Source organism: Gallus gallus, chromosome 13, assembly GCF_016699485.2.
Source record: "Gallus gallus isolate bGalGal1 chromosome 13, bGalGal1.mat.broiler.GRCg7b, whole genome shotgun sequence".
NCBI classification, from domain to species: domain Eukaryota; kingdom Metazoa; phylum Chordata; class Aves; order Galliformes; family Phasianidae; genus Gallus; species Gallus gallus.
The window spans coordinates 9641520-9659593 of NC_052544.1; the positions used below are offsets into that span (position 1 = coordinate 9641520).

The following is an 18074-nucleotide window of genomic DNA, read 5'->3' on the forward strand; positions in this document are numbered from 1 at the left end:
TGTGTCATAACCTCACCTCAAACAAATGTATAGGAAATTGAAGATAAACATCACGGGGTGAGGGGGTTAAATCCTCCAAGAAGAACAAATAAGTTCACTAAGTTGTCAGGATGCATTTCCTGGGCTTCAGCATTACTGAAGTTGCTTATGTGCCAGCTATAATTGTTCATAATGTCAGTTAGGGCACAGTGCTAAACTAACCCCGACTAGCTAACTGAGATGCTTGCTTTCCCTTCCCCTCTCTCTTTCTCTCATTTTTAATTCCATCTCAGCAAGGTCTCATTCCTCCTTCTTATGATCCTGTTCTTTAATCATCCTTCATCCCCAGAGGAGGATGAAAAAGACAAAAAGTGGATTCTTTGCTCTTCAGTAATAGCAATGCCTAATGAAACTCATTCCCATAATGAAACTGAGCTTTCTTTTTATATTTTTGAGATATTTTGTTGGGTGTTTTTTTTTTTTTCTCCTTTTCTCCTCAATGCACAGCACAGGTGAGATTTACTGCATGTACTTATCTTCTGAAAATGCAGCATACTGCTGCTCTGGAGCAGAAACCCTGGGAAACCGAGGGGAACATTACCTTCATAAGAAGACACTGAGAACATTCTCACATTCTTCATTCATTTAATTCAATATCCATTCCAGCAGCCAGAGCCTTTTTCATATCTCACCCCTAATTTAATGTGATCATTTTGTGGATGAAATTCAGGTCTGGCTCAGCTGAGGCCGTAACAGCGCAGCAAAGCCCCTTAAACAGCTCTGCAGGTTTCAAACGCTCCCCCTTCAAACAGGGCACCCTGCTGTGCTCATTTGCCACTTCAGCTAATTTGTGAGCTTTTAAAACTTTCATGACTTAATAGTCATACCCAGGTGAGGCACAAAAGTGAAATCCATTAAACCCTTATTACAGCTCAGGTAAATGTAGCGGTGGGATTAGGCAGCCAACTGGCACAGCTCTGGGAGCCATTTCTGCAAAGGATGGGTTGAATTTGCCTTTTGCTGCTCTCCAGCTGATGTGCCCTCAGACAGCTCTGAAGGATCAGCTCATGTCCCGGTCAGAGTTTGCCCAAAGCTGCCAACAACGGGACAGTGGTGCAGGTGTGTGAGAGCCAGAAACAGGCAGAAAACCGGTTTAATTTTCCCTGGGCCCCCACATATAACAGCTGCTTGATTTTGTTTTAACGCTTTTCAACCGCTGCTGACTGATGCTGAAATCAAAGCAATACCCTGGAAAGGAAATCTTGTGTGTCTCTGCTACCACCCTCCAAAACATCTGTTGCTCCTCGGAGACTCCTTCTGGAGAAACGCCCATTGGGTTGGCAGAAAGATTTGAAAATACACACAGAGTAGCACCTTCATCCAAATGATCTTAATCCAAACAGTAATTAGCTACTAGAAGACCGAGCCAGAGCTGAACAAAGTCCAAGGCTTGCGTTCAGAGATAAACATGTTTTAATCTACCAAACAGCACACACTCAAAAGCTGGAGAAAGGTGGCTTGATTTACAAAATAATATTACAGTCTGTGAATACAAACTGTACTCACGTCACTCTCAGGATGACTTCTGGAGCCTGCATGCATGTGATGTATTAAATATCAAATCAGCTGAGGCAGGATAGCAGAAATAATGCCTGAAAGAGCTGTCAGGTTTCTAAATAACTGGTTATACTATTAAGCCAAGATAACTTTAGCCTCAATTTAACCTTCTCGGAAAAATCAAGAGTTTCTGGAAATGGAGAAGCAGCAGCAATGAACTCTCTTAAAAGATCAGCAAAGCACGTGGCTGAATTGGTAGTATCATGGTTGGGCATTCCATGGGAAAAAAAAACACAGCAGTGAGTACAAAACACAGAGGAAAGGTGAGAGGCAGAAAGAAAACAACCCACATCTCAGGGCCTCAAGCTCCTTCCTGTATGATGAAGACCCATCAGAGGGGGAAAGAGTCAGTGAGAGAAGGGATTTCTCATCCCCAAACACTGATAGCAAGGCCTAAATATTCACTATTGTGTGCATATATTTTTTCCTTTTGAAGCACCATAGTCTGTAAAAGAAAAGGAATGGTGTTCCATTCCCCACATGTCCTGGGCAGTCAGTCCAGGCTCTGTTCTTACATCCCCTTCCCATGTCACCAATCCTTCCTTACATTTCTAGGGTAAAACCCAAACCAAAGCTGGGTGGTTTCAGCTGCAGCCCCCGAGATTTTATGAGCTCTTTTTGGACAGAAGAGGAAAACAGAAATGAAAGGGAAATATCCACCATGGGGACAGAGCAGGAGCTGTCACCTGAACAACCCATACCCCACCAGCAGGATCCCTCCACAGCTGCTTGCTGAGGACATACGATATGAAATAGCACAGAAACCAGCATGTCAACACGAAAATATAGACTGTCCCCACTCCACTGATGTATACTTTATTTGCACACGCACCATTTTTTTTATGGCTTGCATTTTTTTTTTTTTCACTCCACGGATGGGCAGAAAAATTGAATATATGAATCAAAAGAGAAGTCACGGCAAAAATGACAGCGCTTTTAATGTCAAAGATGGCTTTGACATATTAATTAGTACCTCAGAAATGAAATAAAGCCAGCGATACGGAATGATTCATTAGAATGAAATTAATCTGAGAAATAATTAATTCTGAGTGGATAAATAAAAAGAGTACAAATGGATATATTAGCAGCAAAACTCTTCACAGCTGAGTGTTACAGTGATTTTTAGCAGCAGTGGATCAAGCTACAGATAACATAATTTTCTTAGCAGATGGCTTGGTAGGAGGCACTCCACTCCTAAGCTGTAGATTTACTCCTGAGCTGCATGCCAGCCAGCAGCACAAAATGGATCCTTCTCCCATATTCCAGCCCAGCCTCTGAGTGGTGGATGGAGAACCACTCCTCTTCCATCAGAGGACTTTTGTTCTTTCTGATGCAGAACGTGTGATGATGAAAAGTGTCGTTGGCACTAACCTAAACCCACTGCCTCTAAAGGTTAGCACAGTAGGTAAGAAAAGTCAGACTGCTACCCTACAGTTGATGATGTATATATAAGTGCATATTACTGCACATCCAGTATGGTCATGCTCTACAGCCCTCCTATAGGCAGCCAAAAGTCCTTGGATTAATGAGAATTAAATGAAATATGAAAAATAAAAAATAAGGAATGGGATGGGATGGGATGGGATGGAATGGAATGGAATGGAATGGAATGGAATGGAATGGAATGGAATGGGATGGGATGGGATGGAATAGTTTGGTTGGAAGGGACCTTAAAAGAACTTCTAGTCCAACTGCCTGACCTCTTCAGGGCTAACCAAAAGTTAAAGCTTATTAGAAGAGTTTAACCAAATATCTCTTAGCACTGATAGGCACTGGGGCAGTGCTTGATCTGTGTCTGACTGTCCTCACAAGGAAGAAATTTGTCCTAACGTCCAGTCTGAACCTCCCCTGGTACCAGCAGAAAAAAAAGGATCCAAACCAAGGTTCTGGCTTTAGTCTCTTCATTCCTCCTGCCACAGTTTCAACCAGAGCTTTTGAAACACCCAGGGATCAGACTGGATTACCCCAAACCGTGATACAATCCCAAATTCACTTTCACCCGACCTTGTCTGCATACTTTTTCTATTCCAGCCTTTGTGCCAGTCTGACCACAGCAGGTAGAACTGGTTCATCTCAGTAATTCACTAATATCTGGCTCTTTGCAGCCTGCCTCTATGTCCTTGGCTTTTCCCTGCCCTGTGTTGCAAAGAGAGAAGTTGCTGCGACAGCAGCTCCCAGAGCAGTGTCTAACAAGCAGTGTTTCCCCTGGCTGGAAATGTTCCCTGCATCCTATCATCCATTTGTCAAAATCCATCTCAGGGTCAGGGGCCTTAAAGCCAGTGAGCTGCTCATGCTCCTGCCCTGCGAGGCTCTGGGCCTGGAACACATCAGGGTTTGGCTGCACCAGCACAGATATCCTCATTCCCTAATGCTTTTCTAGAAACATCCCAATGATTTCTAGTAACTGTACTCTATCTATAGTAATTCCAATCTGTTTTTCAGGAGTTCCCTTCCGCTCTTTAGGAATTTCCCATGGCTTTCTAGGAATTGTGCATTTCTTTCTAGGACTCTTCTACTGCTTTTTAGGAATTCTCCCTTCCCTTTTAGAAATTGCCCTCTAGTCTTCCAAAAAACTGTAGCCAGCTTTCTAGGAATTCACTTTTTGCTTCCTAGGATTCTCCCCACAGCTTTCTAGGGATTAAATTTGTTTTTTAAGAGTTCCCCATAATTTTCTAGGAATTCCCTAAATCTTTCTAGGAGTTTCCTATGGTTCTCTTGACACTTTCTATATGATCCCAGGAATTTTCCTGCTGCTAGGAATTTCTCAGTGCTCTCTTGGTACTTCCTACCAGCTTTCTAGGTATATTTATTGTGCTGTGATGTGTTGATCCATGCTGTTCATGCTGTTGCATGCTATCAGTTTGGATCTGAGGAAAAATTCATTCTCAGAGCCATCAGGTATTGGCACAGGCTGCGCAGGGAGGTGGCATAGTCACCATCCCTGGAGGTGGTGAAGAAGTACATAGATGTGGCAGTGAGGGACATGGTCAGTGGCATGGTGGGGAGGGTTGGGGATGTCCTAGATGATCCCAGAGATCCTTCCTAACCATAATGATCCTATGATCTGCGATGGCATGTGGTGTGCTATTCTGAGTTGTCTGGTGGTGCACAGTAAGTCAGCAGAGCAGAAGAAATGCTTTATATATATGGTTCAGCCAGCCCCATATTGTGCTCCTGATAGTAAAATGCAGCACAAAGCTTTCACACGCACCTCCCATCAAGTGAGTGCTAAAGAACAGTTCCCAGAAATGTAGCTGGGTTCTTCTGGCAAACCTTTGATAACAGCCAGCTTGGTGCCAAGGCTGGTTCCTAACACCATCTCCAAGAGCCAGCCGCTGAACACACTCCAGCTCCTTGCTCTGCACCTTCAGAGCCGTCATCACACATCGTTTCCCACCCGCTGTATGACTGCCTTTCTCATGGAGTAGAAAGGTCTTGATACATTCCATGCCTGCTGTTTGTGATACAGGGCTGCAGAAAACCTAGTCCTGTAGTGCCACTCACTGGATATCTGTGTTAATAATTGCACTGCACAGCGGCTCTCAGTTTTTGTCATTTGATTCCCAGCGCCAATTTGAAATGGCAAAAAACGTAAAATTATTAATGTCCAATGTAAATATTATGAATGAAGTGAAGTATGAAGAAAGTGAATACAGTAAAGCTCATTTCTTAGAGGCAGTAGCTGTACAAGAACAGAAATGCTCCTGCTCTCGTTTGCACAGGGAAAGGTTTGCTCTGAAGCAGTCCAGGAATTCTTTCAGGTGAAACACAGAGGGTTAAATTCATATCTAGTCCAACAGAGACAAAGGACTGAATGTACACCTGAAGGCCTGCAGGAGTCTTATTAGTGGAGTCTTCTGGAAATAAGATGACTAAGGAGCACTTCAGCAGGAACTGAGGTAGCACTTCAGGCACCCACTTCAGTCTCTAGGGATGTGCCTCCTGTAAGTACTATTAATCCTTACACTGTAATTTAACCCCACTCCGTATGAAAATCTGTAAGAAAACACATGCTTGAGTTTACTGACCAAGCTATGTGGGTTTAGTCTATGGGACTGTCAGCACAGGGGTTTTTGGGGGGAATGAGGACTTCAGAAGAAGAAAGCTGTATCACTCAGCTGCAGATCCATATACTACATACCACATCGTGGGGTGCTCCCCTCCCAGTCCTCTCAGGCAGAGAGCTGGCTGGGACCCACCACAGCCTCTTCCAGCCCACCTTATTTTACTTCAAGGAGTCTATGAGCACAGAGTGTCTATTTTTTGGCCTCTACTTGTTGGTGAGCCATGCTGGCACACCAACGAGGTAACCTAGCGCTGTTTGCAGAATAGTCATGGGATGCAACACAGCTCTATCACAGCACGCTTTTCCCATTCCCAGAAGACTCAATACGAGATATGGGATGACACCAGCTCACATGTTGCTGACTTATCTAATTATCATAACACTATCAAACTGAGACTTTAATGAGCTTTAATTGATTTGTGAAATCAGTTAGCGATCTATTTTGTGCATCTATCACCTTGTTTATCTGGAAGCTGGGGCTGAGAAGGAATGGGAACAGCCTAATTGAGTATCCCTGGCTTTTTGTCTAATCTCAAGTGACTGCACATCTCGTAACAATCAGAGAAGCTATCAGATGGCACAAAGAGAAAACGAGGAGTGACCATAATTACCAAAAGGAACGAGACGCTGCATGATCCATTCCTCAACCCTTTATTTAGAACTAAGACCCACATTTATTTGACATTTTTAAGGCACCACATGCAAGAAAGTTTTCATCAGCTGGAAGAAATTTCATAGCAGTACACTTTCTTTTTTTCTTTCTTTTTCCTACTTCTTAGGATTAGGATCTGAGTGTGAGTTATTTCTCTAAGCGTTCAGTTACTGTGGTTTCCTATGAGCATTTCCCTGCTGCTGGCTGTTTTCTGCAATACTTATTAAAGCTGGAGTAACGAAAATGAGAAAGTCCATAAACATCCATCTTTGTTGTCAAGGCTGCCTTCGGGCCACCGGTTCTTTTGCCTCTGAAGTTGTTCCTATTAAACTGACTGATGATCCAATTTGTTCACCAACCGAGTGCTGCCATCTTGCTACAGAGGTGGCCAATAATATTTCTGGTAACCCTTCCATCAGCTTTTATTCCATTAAGTGTGGAAGTAATCTCACAGCCTGAGCTGCCTGCAAGACTCGAAGCCACGTTCTGCCACCAGCCTCCAGCAGACCACAGCAGGCCTGTCCCGCCAGGGAGCTGACAAAGCTGGAAGGGACACACAAGGACCATCAAATCCAACACATAGGACCACTCAGAATCCAAACCCTGTGTCTGATGGCACTGTGCAAACACTCCCTTACCTCCAGCAGCTCAGGGCCGTGCCCACTGCCCTGGGCAGCCCATTCCACAACCACGGCCCTCCGGTGCAGAGGATCACCCTCACATGGCCCCCCTGGCACAGCTCCATGCCGTTCCTCGGGCCCTGTCGCTGTCACGGAGAGCAGAGCTCAGCGCTGCCCTCCGCTCCCTGTGAGAGCTGCACTGCAGGGTGCAGTGAGGAGCTGTAGGCTGCCACGAGGCTTCCCCTCAGCCTGCACAGACGTTCTCCCTGCAAAGGCAAAGAGCATCCCTGCAGCCCTCCCACTACCCTTTGTTTCCAGTACTGTATAAAATACTGTATAAAGCCGTACACTTTATTTTACTGCCCAAGATCACTGCTCAGCCTCCCAGCCTGCGCGACGCCCGGCATTCGGAACCGCCTGCTGCTGCTAGAGAGGCCGCGCAGCGACCGGCTCTGAGGGACCCCAGCGCCTTCAAAATCAGTTTCCCAGGTGACCTCGCTAATGAGTTCCCCCAGCAGCCTCAAATCCGCTCTCCCCACACCCAGGGCTGAAGTTTTGGTGGGGAACGAAGGGGCTCAAACCGAGGCGGAGAATCAGCCCCGACCCCCCCGGCTCTCCGCCCGGCCCCGGTGGGAGGAGCGGGGCGGAGCGGGGCGGAGCGGGGCGGCCGCTCTTCAACCCGGCCCCGCGCAGCGCGAGCCTCTTCCGGGCGGCGGGGCGGCGCGGAGCCGGCAGCGCGCGGGGCCGCGGTGAGTACCGGCAGCGGCGTGCGCGAGGCTGGGCCGGGCCGGGCCGGGCCGGGCCGCGGGTGGAGGCGTCGCCCTGCCCGCTCTGCCACCCCCGTTCTCCTCAGGGAGGACCCCAGGCCTGAGTTCGCCCCCTGTTTCCTGAACGAGGACCCTCTGCTTCCCCGCCTCCTCAGTACCTTCCAAGCTGCCCGCAGAGCGGGGTGCTGTGTGGCAGGGCTGGGAGCCGGGGGTTCTCAGTAGGAGCGTTTATTTCTTTACGGAGTTGTACACTATTGCTATCATGATAAAGCAGGAGGGGGTGAAGGCTGGCTTTGTACCAGTTTCAAATTGGCTGTTCGGATCCTATCAGAAATATATCTATCCAGTAGTACAAAAGGCTATGGAGGAAGGCCATGAACGTGTCTGGGTACAGCCTGATAATCCCCCCTCAGCTGAACACAGGGCTGTAGAGACAAACTGGCAGCGATCAGCAATGACACAAGATCAGACCTTGGGTTGACCCTTCTTAGCTTTTTCTCTCCTAATGACGAGAAGGGGTGGCCGTGTGGCACATTCCCCACGCTGTCCATCCCGCCGTGTGAGCAGGGATGGCACCTTGCAAGCACGCCCTGCTGCAGCTCGGACGTCTGGAAGCAGCTTAATGCAGAATGATGAAATCTCCCACCAAGTGACACGCCAAAGATGGCTGCTGTTTTGAGGAGAGAGCCCCGGCAGCAGGCACTACCCATTGAGCGCAGGCTGCTGCTTCTGTTGCTAGGCTACAAACAGGATGTACAGTTATAAGCAAAAAAAAAGTATCTTGCCGTGTTGCTGCCTTCTCCAGCACTCCGTTTGTTCTCGTGATTGCAGTAGGAAAAAGCATAGCGCAAAGGTTTTTCTTTTTGTAACCTAAATAGGTGTTTACTGACTTGGAGAGGCTTTGGGGAAGGAACGCTTTGCAAGTGTGTTTGTTAGCATTTGGTGCAAGCGTGTTGCATCATACTTCTCACAGTGCTGCTTCTTCCAAACTGTGATAGCAAGCACAGTGCAAATAGAGGAACACCACTGCTTAGTGAGCCTGGTAAGTCTGAGACCTGCTGTTCTGCCATCACACAGAAGTGCTTTCCAACTATCCTGCCTTGATTGACATCAAAAATGCATTCATTGTGTTCTTTCCTTTGCCAGAAGTATGGGTAGTAGCTGGCTTTGCATTTCTGCTGTTGTTTTACCAGAGTGTTATAGTTTTAGAGTAGAATGGGTCATCTTTTACTAATCAGAAGGAAGTTCATTTCTTGTTTTTTGTCCTAAAACAACATAGCCACTGTTCTCATGGTGCTCCTCCTGGAAAACAAAAGTGCTGTGTTTGTTTGGACAAAAAAGGCCTAAAAAGGGCCAGTATGTTATTGGAGGAATAAAAGTGCGTAACAGAATCTTTCTATAGTTTCCATCAAAACACCATGAGAGGTGCTTCAGAAGAACTCAGCTCTGCAGTAACAAGCAAGTGGCCCTGGTTGCTTTGATTTATAAATGAGGCAGAGGAAGAAGAGATCTGTTCCTCTCCCCATTCTTTAGCAGTGGGTGCTTTTCTGAGCCTCAAGCTTTTCCAGCCTTCCTCTCGTTTCCCAGAACAGGGTGTTTGCACAGCCAGGTGCTGGGGGAGTGCTTTGAAGGACAGAGATCTAGGAGCCTAAATGTGTCACACCTTGTCTCTCTCTCTCCATGAATCTGCACATGAAATGATTTCAGCAGCACATGGCTCCAACTTTAGAGCTATTCTGCAATGGTAGGATTCTGATAAGAAGTGGGTACTGCTGATACCTTCTATTTTTAATCGGTTTTCAGAGAGGGAAAGAAAAGTGTTTCTGTTCTCCTTTTTCTGAAAAAGGAACACTGAGCTCCTAGGAGGTTTTGTGAATCATGGTCTGACCCAAATGCCTGAAGTGAAGGCTCTAAGTAAGTCCCGGTAATGAGTACCATCTTTCTTTCAGCATTTATGTTGGCTAGTTTATTCCCTTCCTCTAGGAAGGCTGCTTTGAGTTCTGTGAGTATCACGTGTCCAATGATGTATAAGTAATGTTATACATGATTTGGTCTGGGGAGCTGAGATGTGAGATGTTGCAATGTTCGTTATCACATCTGCACTGCTTTGGACACAGTCTTCTCTTCTTTCAGCCAGCTGTTGTCCTCCCCAGCTCGGTGTTTGCTTGCTTTCTGGATCTGCGTGCAAGGGAGGTGAAAGGCCGCTCTCATTTAGAGTCCACTTCAGTAGGGGAAGGTACCGGAGCTGATAATCTGGACTCTGGCCCCCATAAAACCAAAAAGGAACAGGAAATTCTGTATAGTGAAGCAGTATCCTATCCAGTCTGAGGGCATCTGCCAAAGGATCCCCCACTCAAGAAAATCCAGGCCTTTGTATCTGTTCAGGAAAACCTATTTCTGGGTGAGTTTTTGGGCTAGTAACTCTCAAAAATATTCTCTCAGACAACATCACACTTCTCAGCAACCTGCAGGCAGTTCTTATCTTTTAGCCATCGTCAGAATCACCTCTCTCCTCTGCCGAGCAGTGGCAGAAGCTCTCTGCATCACTCAAGGAATGGCTGTTTTGATGCTAGGGATGCTTCTTGACTCAGAATGGTGACTACAGCTTTAAAAATGTCAGCTTGTTTCAGACATGTCCAGATACACAGCTGTATCATCAAGAGATTTCCTTTCCCATTGCTACTTTCAGCTTTAGCTTGGATACTGGAAAAAATCAGCGATGCACCTGGTGAAGTTTTTTTACTTGCAGAATGGATTTTTTTCAAGATTTGGGTTAAAATACAGGATATAAGTAACATAAGAAAGCATATATTGTTGCAAGGAAAGTAGCAAATCCAGTCTCTTCCTTCAAGCACCGCTGCCTGAGTGTGGGTTGCCCGGCTTGAATTAGGCCCCAAGTTTAGGAGTCCTTCAAGTGCGCTGTTCATAACAAACAGGGTTCATGTCTTCTGAAACCTCATCTTCTGTTTCCAACCACATTTCTTCTCACCCATGTCAAAATGAATGATCAAATGTCTGGGTTGCTCAGAACTGTCTCAGGTGCTCATTGCTCCTCTTCTGGCTGTTGCTGCAGTGTAAGAAGTGATGTGTGGCAGTCAGCGTGCTGTCTGAAATGCGGTTTGCAAATGGAGCACTGGAGAGTTGAACTGACAACTCCCGAATCAGCATTTTTTAGAACTGTTGCAACCGCTACTGTTGACCTTTTAAACGAGGTTTAAAGTCTTCTGCTATTGCTGCTGATTCTGCAGCAAGTCTAAATGCAGCCTTTGTGCTAGAATTGTTGATCAGGCTTTGCGCGGGTTTTACGTAATTATTTTCTAAGGGAGGCCGATCTCACTTATTTCCAAGCCCTCTTTTTCCTTCCATTAATGTCAGTTTACAATGGGAACTTGCAGGTGGTTTCATCTGATCAGGTTTAGGAGTGCTTAGCGCTGGGGCATTCTGTTCAAGGTCACTTTCTGAGTGGAAAGAGGAGTTGAAAGACACGGTCAAGTAATGATTCAATTTAAAAGAAAGAAGTTTGCAGGAGGTTATTTGGAATACAGAGTTGAAAATTTCTCTGCAGACGAAGGAAGACCTTATTTTGGGCTGTGGAGAAGTGAAGCTTTGTTGTTTTGTGTTTGTAATCAAAAGAGGCTGTAATCATCTTCATGGTCCTGCAGCTGAACTCCTGGCAGCACGTTCCAGCAAGCCACAGCCATTCCCATGTGGGAAGCTGATGAAGCACGTGATTGCAGTTAGCGTGCCTCGATATGTACAAATGGCTGCAGTGTGAAACGTGGATTGTCGCTGTGTTGGTGCTGGGGAGCTGCAGTGCCAAACTGCAGGAGCACAGCTCTGCCCACAGCAGCTGCAGCAATCCCACAGTGCAGCCGTTCTCCATGGCCTTGGGGAACCTTGGGGAAGTGGGAAATGCAGTAGTATGAATGTGCCAGAGGAGACTCAGTGCTTTATTATTGGTTTAATTTGCTACTATGAAGTGTTGCTAGCATTGAGGTTTGCAAGTATATGTGATTCTGCTCAGTACTTCCCCATTTAGTCAGTTGTTTGAAACAGCAGAGATGTTGTTTCTTTCTTACTGAGCATTTTCCATGATAGATACTGTGTTTCACTGTGCTACATTGTCTTCCTTGCCATCTATCCACTCCTGTAGAGGTAGCTGATCCTCCCGTGCTGTGAATGTGACCACAGAGTGCTGTTTAAGTATGAATTATTTCAGTAATTTAATTAATGCTGTCTCCCAAATCCTCTGCAAATGGAGCTGCTTAAGGAAGAGGGGCATTCAGACCAGACTGGGTAATTGTGTTGTTTACCTTCCCACCTTAACATCTCAGGTGCTGCCAATTCACCTTTCCTATTTTGCAGGTGTTCTCCCCTCCATCACTACTTACCCAATAGCAGAAAGTGTGGGAACAATACATTGAAATTATTAGTCAACTAATAAAGGCAAACTTCAGCAGCCACCTAATGCTCAATTGTGTGTATAAAGCAAAGTAAACATTTTCACTTTCATTCTGGAAGGTTTGTGCATTTACTTTCCCCTTTTGCAAACTTTCCACTTATCTCATGGTTCACTTGGGTTTATTTTAATTTGATTTAACCTTGGAGCCCTGTACTATTCCTTATCACAATTTTATTACGAATAATTGGGTAATTTGAGCTTAAATCTTGGACCTGCTTAGCTTATATTGAGAACTGTTAGACACAAGTGATGGTATACTAAAAACATTTTGCATGGAAGTCAAGGCAGATCTTCCCTGGCTCTCCCAGACAAGGAGCACTGTAGCAGAGCAGTGACTCAGAGTCCCGAGACCAACAAACCCAGCAACCTTTCTGCTTCAGTGCAAGTTTTGTGTGTCACCAAACTGTATTTTCCTGCTGTCTGGAAGTTGTTACACTTCCTTGCATGGACAGCATCCGCTCCTTTGTGTGTGCACTGTGGTCTGTCCTTACACAGAGTCCTTACGATTTGAAACTCGCTTAGGAAAGCACTGTACCTATTGATAGTGTTAAAGTGCAAGTCAGTTATGTCCATCACATGATTGAGAAGAAAATGTGTTCCTGGATAGTAGGCACCCAAAGCTTTGATCCCTTTTTGCACAAGAGCAAATCTCTTGCTGGGTGAATGCCAGCAAGACTGGAGTCCATGTGCTCTGCTTTACCTTGCTGCCCTGCTAACCCTTGCCATGCAGCCACATGAAAGTCTATCTTTTTCCATAGGATATGCCCACACAGGAAGATGGGAGGTGTGTTGGTAGCAAGGTTAGACATGCTCGTGTCAGTTTAACTGGGGGTAAGTTGTGGGGGTAAGGATAGGATGTGTTTGTGGTTCCCTCCTCTGTTCTCTGTAGATCCACCTCCACCAGGGTAGGCTGAGTGACTTGGGGTGAAATTATACTGAATTGATCTTTGTAGTTTAGATTTGGGGTTCGTGGCAGAAGTTGTGCGTGCAATAAAAACAAATCACAGACAGCCCAGTAATATATACGAAGCAGTTCTCAGCACTTGCTGATCAGAATGAAAGGAAAGTAAAGAGCTGCTATTTATGGAGTGCTTTTTTTAAGCATTCATTGGACAGTTTTAAACAGATTGACATAAGCTGTCCTAAGCAGGTTGATCTTTCCTAATGAAACTGATAATTTAATTATAAGAATATAGAAGCAGACTTTCCCACAAATACTTAACTGATAGGGAAGTAATCCCAGAATGATTTCCCAGCCCTTTGCAGCTGTCACCATTTCAGTCCACAAGATGATCTGATTTGCTTGTTTTTTGTCATGATGTATCTCTGTTCTGGAGGTGTTCAAGCCCAGGTTGGATGGGGCCCTGGGCAGCTTGGTTTAGTACCACATCTGGAGGTTGGTGGCCCTGCCTATGGCAGGGGGGTTGGAACTTGATGGTCCTTGGGGTCCCTTCCAACCCAAGCCATTCTGTGATCCAGTGATATTGGAAAACCCAATGCTTTACATAATAGGTGTACGGCATATAGCAAAACAGGCTTCTAGGCCTTTATTTCTGTACAATTCTCTTCTACTGTGACTAACAGATTTTTCCACTTAGCATAGAAGAGGGATCATAATTACATTTGAGGGATGGACAACAGTTTCTTCAGGTTTCACGAGTATTCTCTCCTTTTTCCCCCTTTTTTGATGATGAAGACACTCTGCATCCTTAGTTACTTTCTTCTCGTGATTCCTTTTAAGTTCTCCTCCATACAAGTTTCACCCAATTGACAGCAATGGCTCAGGAGCTTCACAGTGTTCCTGAGGTTTGTTGGTGGGAGGTGAAGATCAGATGTTTAAGTACTTTTACTCATTTTTGAGGTAAATTTTTCATTTTCTGGGCTTTGAGCCCTCTCAGTGCAGAACTGTGCTAGTTTGTTGCCTGTCATTGTGGTTCTGTTACCATCCTTGATGTGTCATTAGAAGGACTGTTCATGTGTTCATAATGTGGCAGATTGTTGCATTATGTAATCTTCGTTTCAATAGAACCCAGATTTGGAGAAACAGCACTTACAAATGCAAAATATTATTTTGAGTAATCCAAATTTCTTTTTTTGGTGCTAACTGGATTTCATTAAATGCTGCTGCACTTTAGGCTCTTCAGGCATCTCTTGAAAAGATTAATTTCCCTTTATGACAACGTGTTCAACTAACACTAATTCATCACTCGAGTAAAGCAGAGTTCCGTTTAATATCTTGTTAATTAGTACATCCACTTCTTAGTGAGCTACTATACTTTGCATTCTACTCATCCTCAGATAATCATAGTCTTATGGGAAACCATGACATGTATAAATGTTTTGGGAAGCGAGCCCAAAAATAGAGATATTTAGGTTCTTTGTTAGTTTATTTTCTTGCATGAATACCAATCTCATTAGAACTATGATGGTGTCTGACATCATCTACTTTCTGTACTCCTTTAAAGCTCAGTTCTGCAAGATGCGTCTCTCTTTTGCTGCAAATAAAGCTATTTTTCATTGTAGAGTCTTCTCAGTTTGAGACGTTATGAAATAAGAGTTCTGAATTGCAAATGTTCGTGTTTTCTTTGCAGAGTTTTTGAAGATGTCGGCAGATATACCATTAAATATTAATATCAAGGAGCCCCGATGGGATCAAAGCACTTTCATTGGACGAGCCAGTCACTTCTTCACTGTAACAGACCCCCGAAATATTTTGCTATCTGATGCCCAGCTGGAAAATGCAAGAAAAATCGTGCATGATTATAGGTATTACAGTCATTTTTAATGCTGGCCCAAAAAAGTCATGGCAGTGATAAGAATATCACTTACAGATTTAAAAGGAAATATTTAAGGCCCTCTATTTATTGCATCTCTCTTTCGTTCTTTCTCAGAGCTTGAAACGCTATCAGATCACTAATGAATGGGGAAATTGTCATCTGAAAAACTATCTAGTATTTGGAAATGTGCAAGTGTCTAGTTCTGAAAATAGTTAGTAGAACGACAGTTTAAAATAGCCTCCCATGTGTTGTATTTCTGGGGCACGTAGTTTAATAAATCAAGCTAAATTCCCAAAGTTTCATGCTCAGATTTTAGTTATCCATTTCAGCTCAGACCAGTACTGGCTTGAGTCAAGAGAAGTTTGATGCTGGTTGTGTCAACTCAGCCAACACAACCTCTGCTGGGAGTTTTAATTCTTCTTATTTCATCAATTTATTTAATAGTTGAAGATTTACAAGCTGACTATGAGGCTAGATTACATTATCACCCTCTGATGCTAAGTTTTTCACTGGAAGTTGCAGCATTTTATGTTTATAACAGTTGTGCTTTTTGCTGTTGTGTTGTTTTGTTGGCTTTAATTTGTTCCAAGACAAGGTATTGTGGCACCTGGATTGACTGAAAATGAACTGTGGAGAGCAAAGTATATCTATGATTCAGCCTTTCATCCAGACACTGGCGAAAAGATGGTCTTGATTGGCCGAATGTCAGCTCAGGTACCCATGAACATGACTATCACAGGTTGTATGATGACCTTTTATAGGTAAGTAGTGGCAGTGTAACACATGAAACATTTCCCTACAAATTAGATAAGTAAAAATCAGTGTTATTGTCAAAAGAGCATTTTAGAAGATGTATAATAAATATGCTAAAATGTAAAATCTTACTTCCTTTTCTCTCGTCTCTCTATGTTCCCTCACGCCCTCACTGATGAGTGGTTTGCTCTGGAAGCAGCTGTGATATAAGCTCTTAGACACTTCTCCTAATCCACGTATCCCATTTTTCCTTCTTATTATGTCTTAGAGATTTATTAGAACAATTGGAGGCATACGAACTTTTTGAAGACTGAGAAAGTAAATCCTGCCTCTAAAATTCATTTCTCAGTCACTTACAGAGTTTCCAAAGAGAGCAAGTGAACAGCAGAGGAGTAACTCTGGAAAAGTACTCTAGATCTTGCAGAGTTTCATTTTTTCCTCTGTATGTTTTTGTAGAGAAATTTGCTATAATGCTTTTGCTATTACTATAAACCTTTGTCCCAAGTGAACTGTTAATCATTTGCAATGCTTTTAAACTCTATTCTTAGGAGTAACTTGCACTTTCTTTATTAAGACAATATTTCCTTGGCTGAATTGTTTTATTCAGGTAACCAAGAAACTGTATGATTACTGCTTGCAGTGGCTTTTCTTGATTTGCCAACATTTTTCTGTGCTGTTGACTCAACTCTGTTGTTTAAAATATTAATAGTTGTTTCTTTTTTCAAGAACGACACCAGCAGTGGTTTTCTGGCAGTGGATTAACCAGTCCTTCAATGCTATAGTAAATTATACAAACAGGAGCGGTGATGCCCCAATTACTGTCAGGTCAGACACTGAACTAGATGATTCTGATGTGTTTACAAGTTCTCTCTAATGGACTGGAGTAGGATTGGTGTTTAAAGTTTGAGGTTGTAGATAAGTTTGTTCGTCTGCATTTATCATCAGTTGGGTATGTGTAGTGGAAATGCTAAGTCATGGCCTGGAGCAGGGATTTGAGCACCTGGTGGGAAGGCAGGGCCAACCCAGGGGAGCTCAGGTGTGTGCAATGCAGCTGAGTGGCCAGAAGGGGTGGAACCAGGATCCACCCCCTCCCATACCTCATTTAAGGGTTGGCAATGGAGCTGGGGGTATTTCTTTCTGGAGATCCCTGCCTACCTGGGGCCTCCTAAAGGTAAGCAGCTCTTTTTCTTTATTTTTGCATCTGTGGGTGTTGCATCTGGGCTTGTTCTTGCTTGCTGTAGCCGAGGACTTTACCACCCTGCTATTATCACTCCATTATAGCATTACAGTATGTATAGTCAAGAAGCCTGAGGGTGATGAAGGTGACCTCCATTCTTCCCCTTAAAGATGAATCTAAGGATTGTAGTCAGTTCTGAAGCTGTCTTTCTTGTAGATGTCTGGCAGAAGGCAGTGGATTAGAGATATAGACAGGTGGATTGGGTTGGATTTGGGTGTTTACAGCTTAGCTGATCTACACATATGGGTTTTGGTAATGGTGATTTCAAATACTATTGTAGATATGTCCTTAAAAATCAAATACAGAACTAAATCCTTCGAAGTGCCCACTCACACATAAGAGAAAATGCCAAACAGCAGTGCAGAATCAGTGGAGCCTGGTTCACAGTTAAAACATTGCTTGCTTGTTGCTTTTTACTGATAGTGAAAGAAAAAGGGTTAATTTGTGGTTTCGTTTGACCATTCCATCCTTAGCCCTTTCTGTGTTGCTGCAGTAAGATATGTTTTTAACTCTGGTGGGTGGAAGGGCATGTGTAGAAATAGTTTGTTTTTGAAAGTGGTATGAATATAATCGTTGTGCATGTGCAAACATTGTTATTTTTGTTTTAGCCAGCTGGGAACAGCCTATGTTTCTGCTACCACAGGTGCTGTTGCAACAGCCTTAGGACTTAATGCACTAACAAAGGTAACGCTGATACTTTTTCCCCTTCTTACTCAGATTTTGGTGTGCTATGAAATGTCTCGCTTCTCCCCTGGATCTGTGTCATGCTGTGCACAGCTCCCGTTATGGAGTTGTAATTACCTTTGGCAGCTCCCTTCTTTAGTTCCAGATCTTATTTTTTGCCCCATGTAGATGGTTTTGTATATATTTTAAATGCCCTGTCCTTGCTGTTTTCATACACACACTGTATCCAATGAAGGTGCTTTTTTGCCATTTCTTTTAAGGTGTCAAAGTATCTGGTAGTGTTTGGAAGTTAATTGTAGCGGGTGTGTAATCGCAATTGTGTAACAGGCCTATGTCATTGCACAGCTTGCCTGGTTTTTAATGTCCAGTCTTACTTCTGGAAACATGGAAGCCTGCTCTGGACTGGCTGAAGGATATATAAAGAGCTGCTTCTCTTAAATATGGAAAACTCCAATTCTTC

General features: G+C 44.0%; 1 protein-coding gene and 1 long non-coding RNA gene across 6 annotated transcripts in view; one reads left to right on the top strand and one right to left on the bottom strand.

Moving 5' to 3' along the window:
- The window catches only part of SFXN1 (sideroflexin 1), a 35171-nt gene that overhangs the window by 7225 nt on the left and 9872 nt on the right, over window positions 1–18074 (top strand). For 2 of the 5 annotated variants that reach the window (XM_025154842.3, XM_046900347.1), the window contains exons 2-5: window positions 14755–14929; window positions 15531–15701; window positions 16420–16518; window positions 17539–17614. In XM_025154842.3, the coding sequence (XP_025010610.3) occupies window positions 14755–14929; window positions 15531–15701; window positions 16420–16518; window positions 17539–17614 (521 nt within the window). 5 annotated transcript variants of the gene reach the window in all.
- Window positions 5742–7635, bottom strand: LOC121106691. The gene is made up of 3 exons (XR_005839488.2): window positions 7283–7635; window positions 6953–7200; window positions 5742–6857 (listed from the first exon to the last, which is right to left on the bottom strand). It is a non-coding gene; the product is annotated as an uncharacterized LOC121106691 (long non-coding RNA).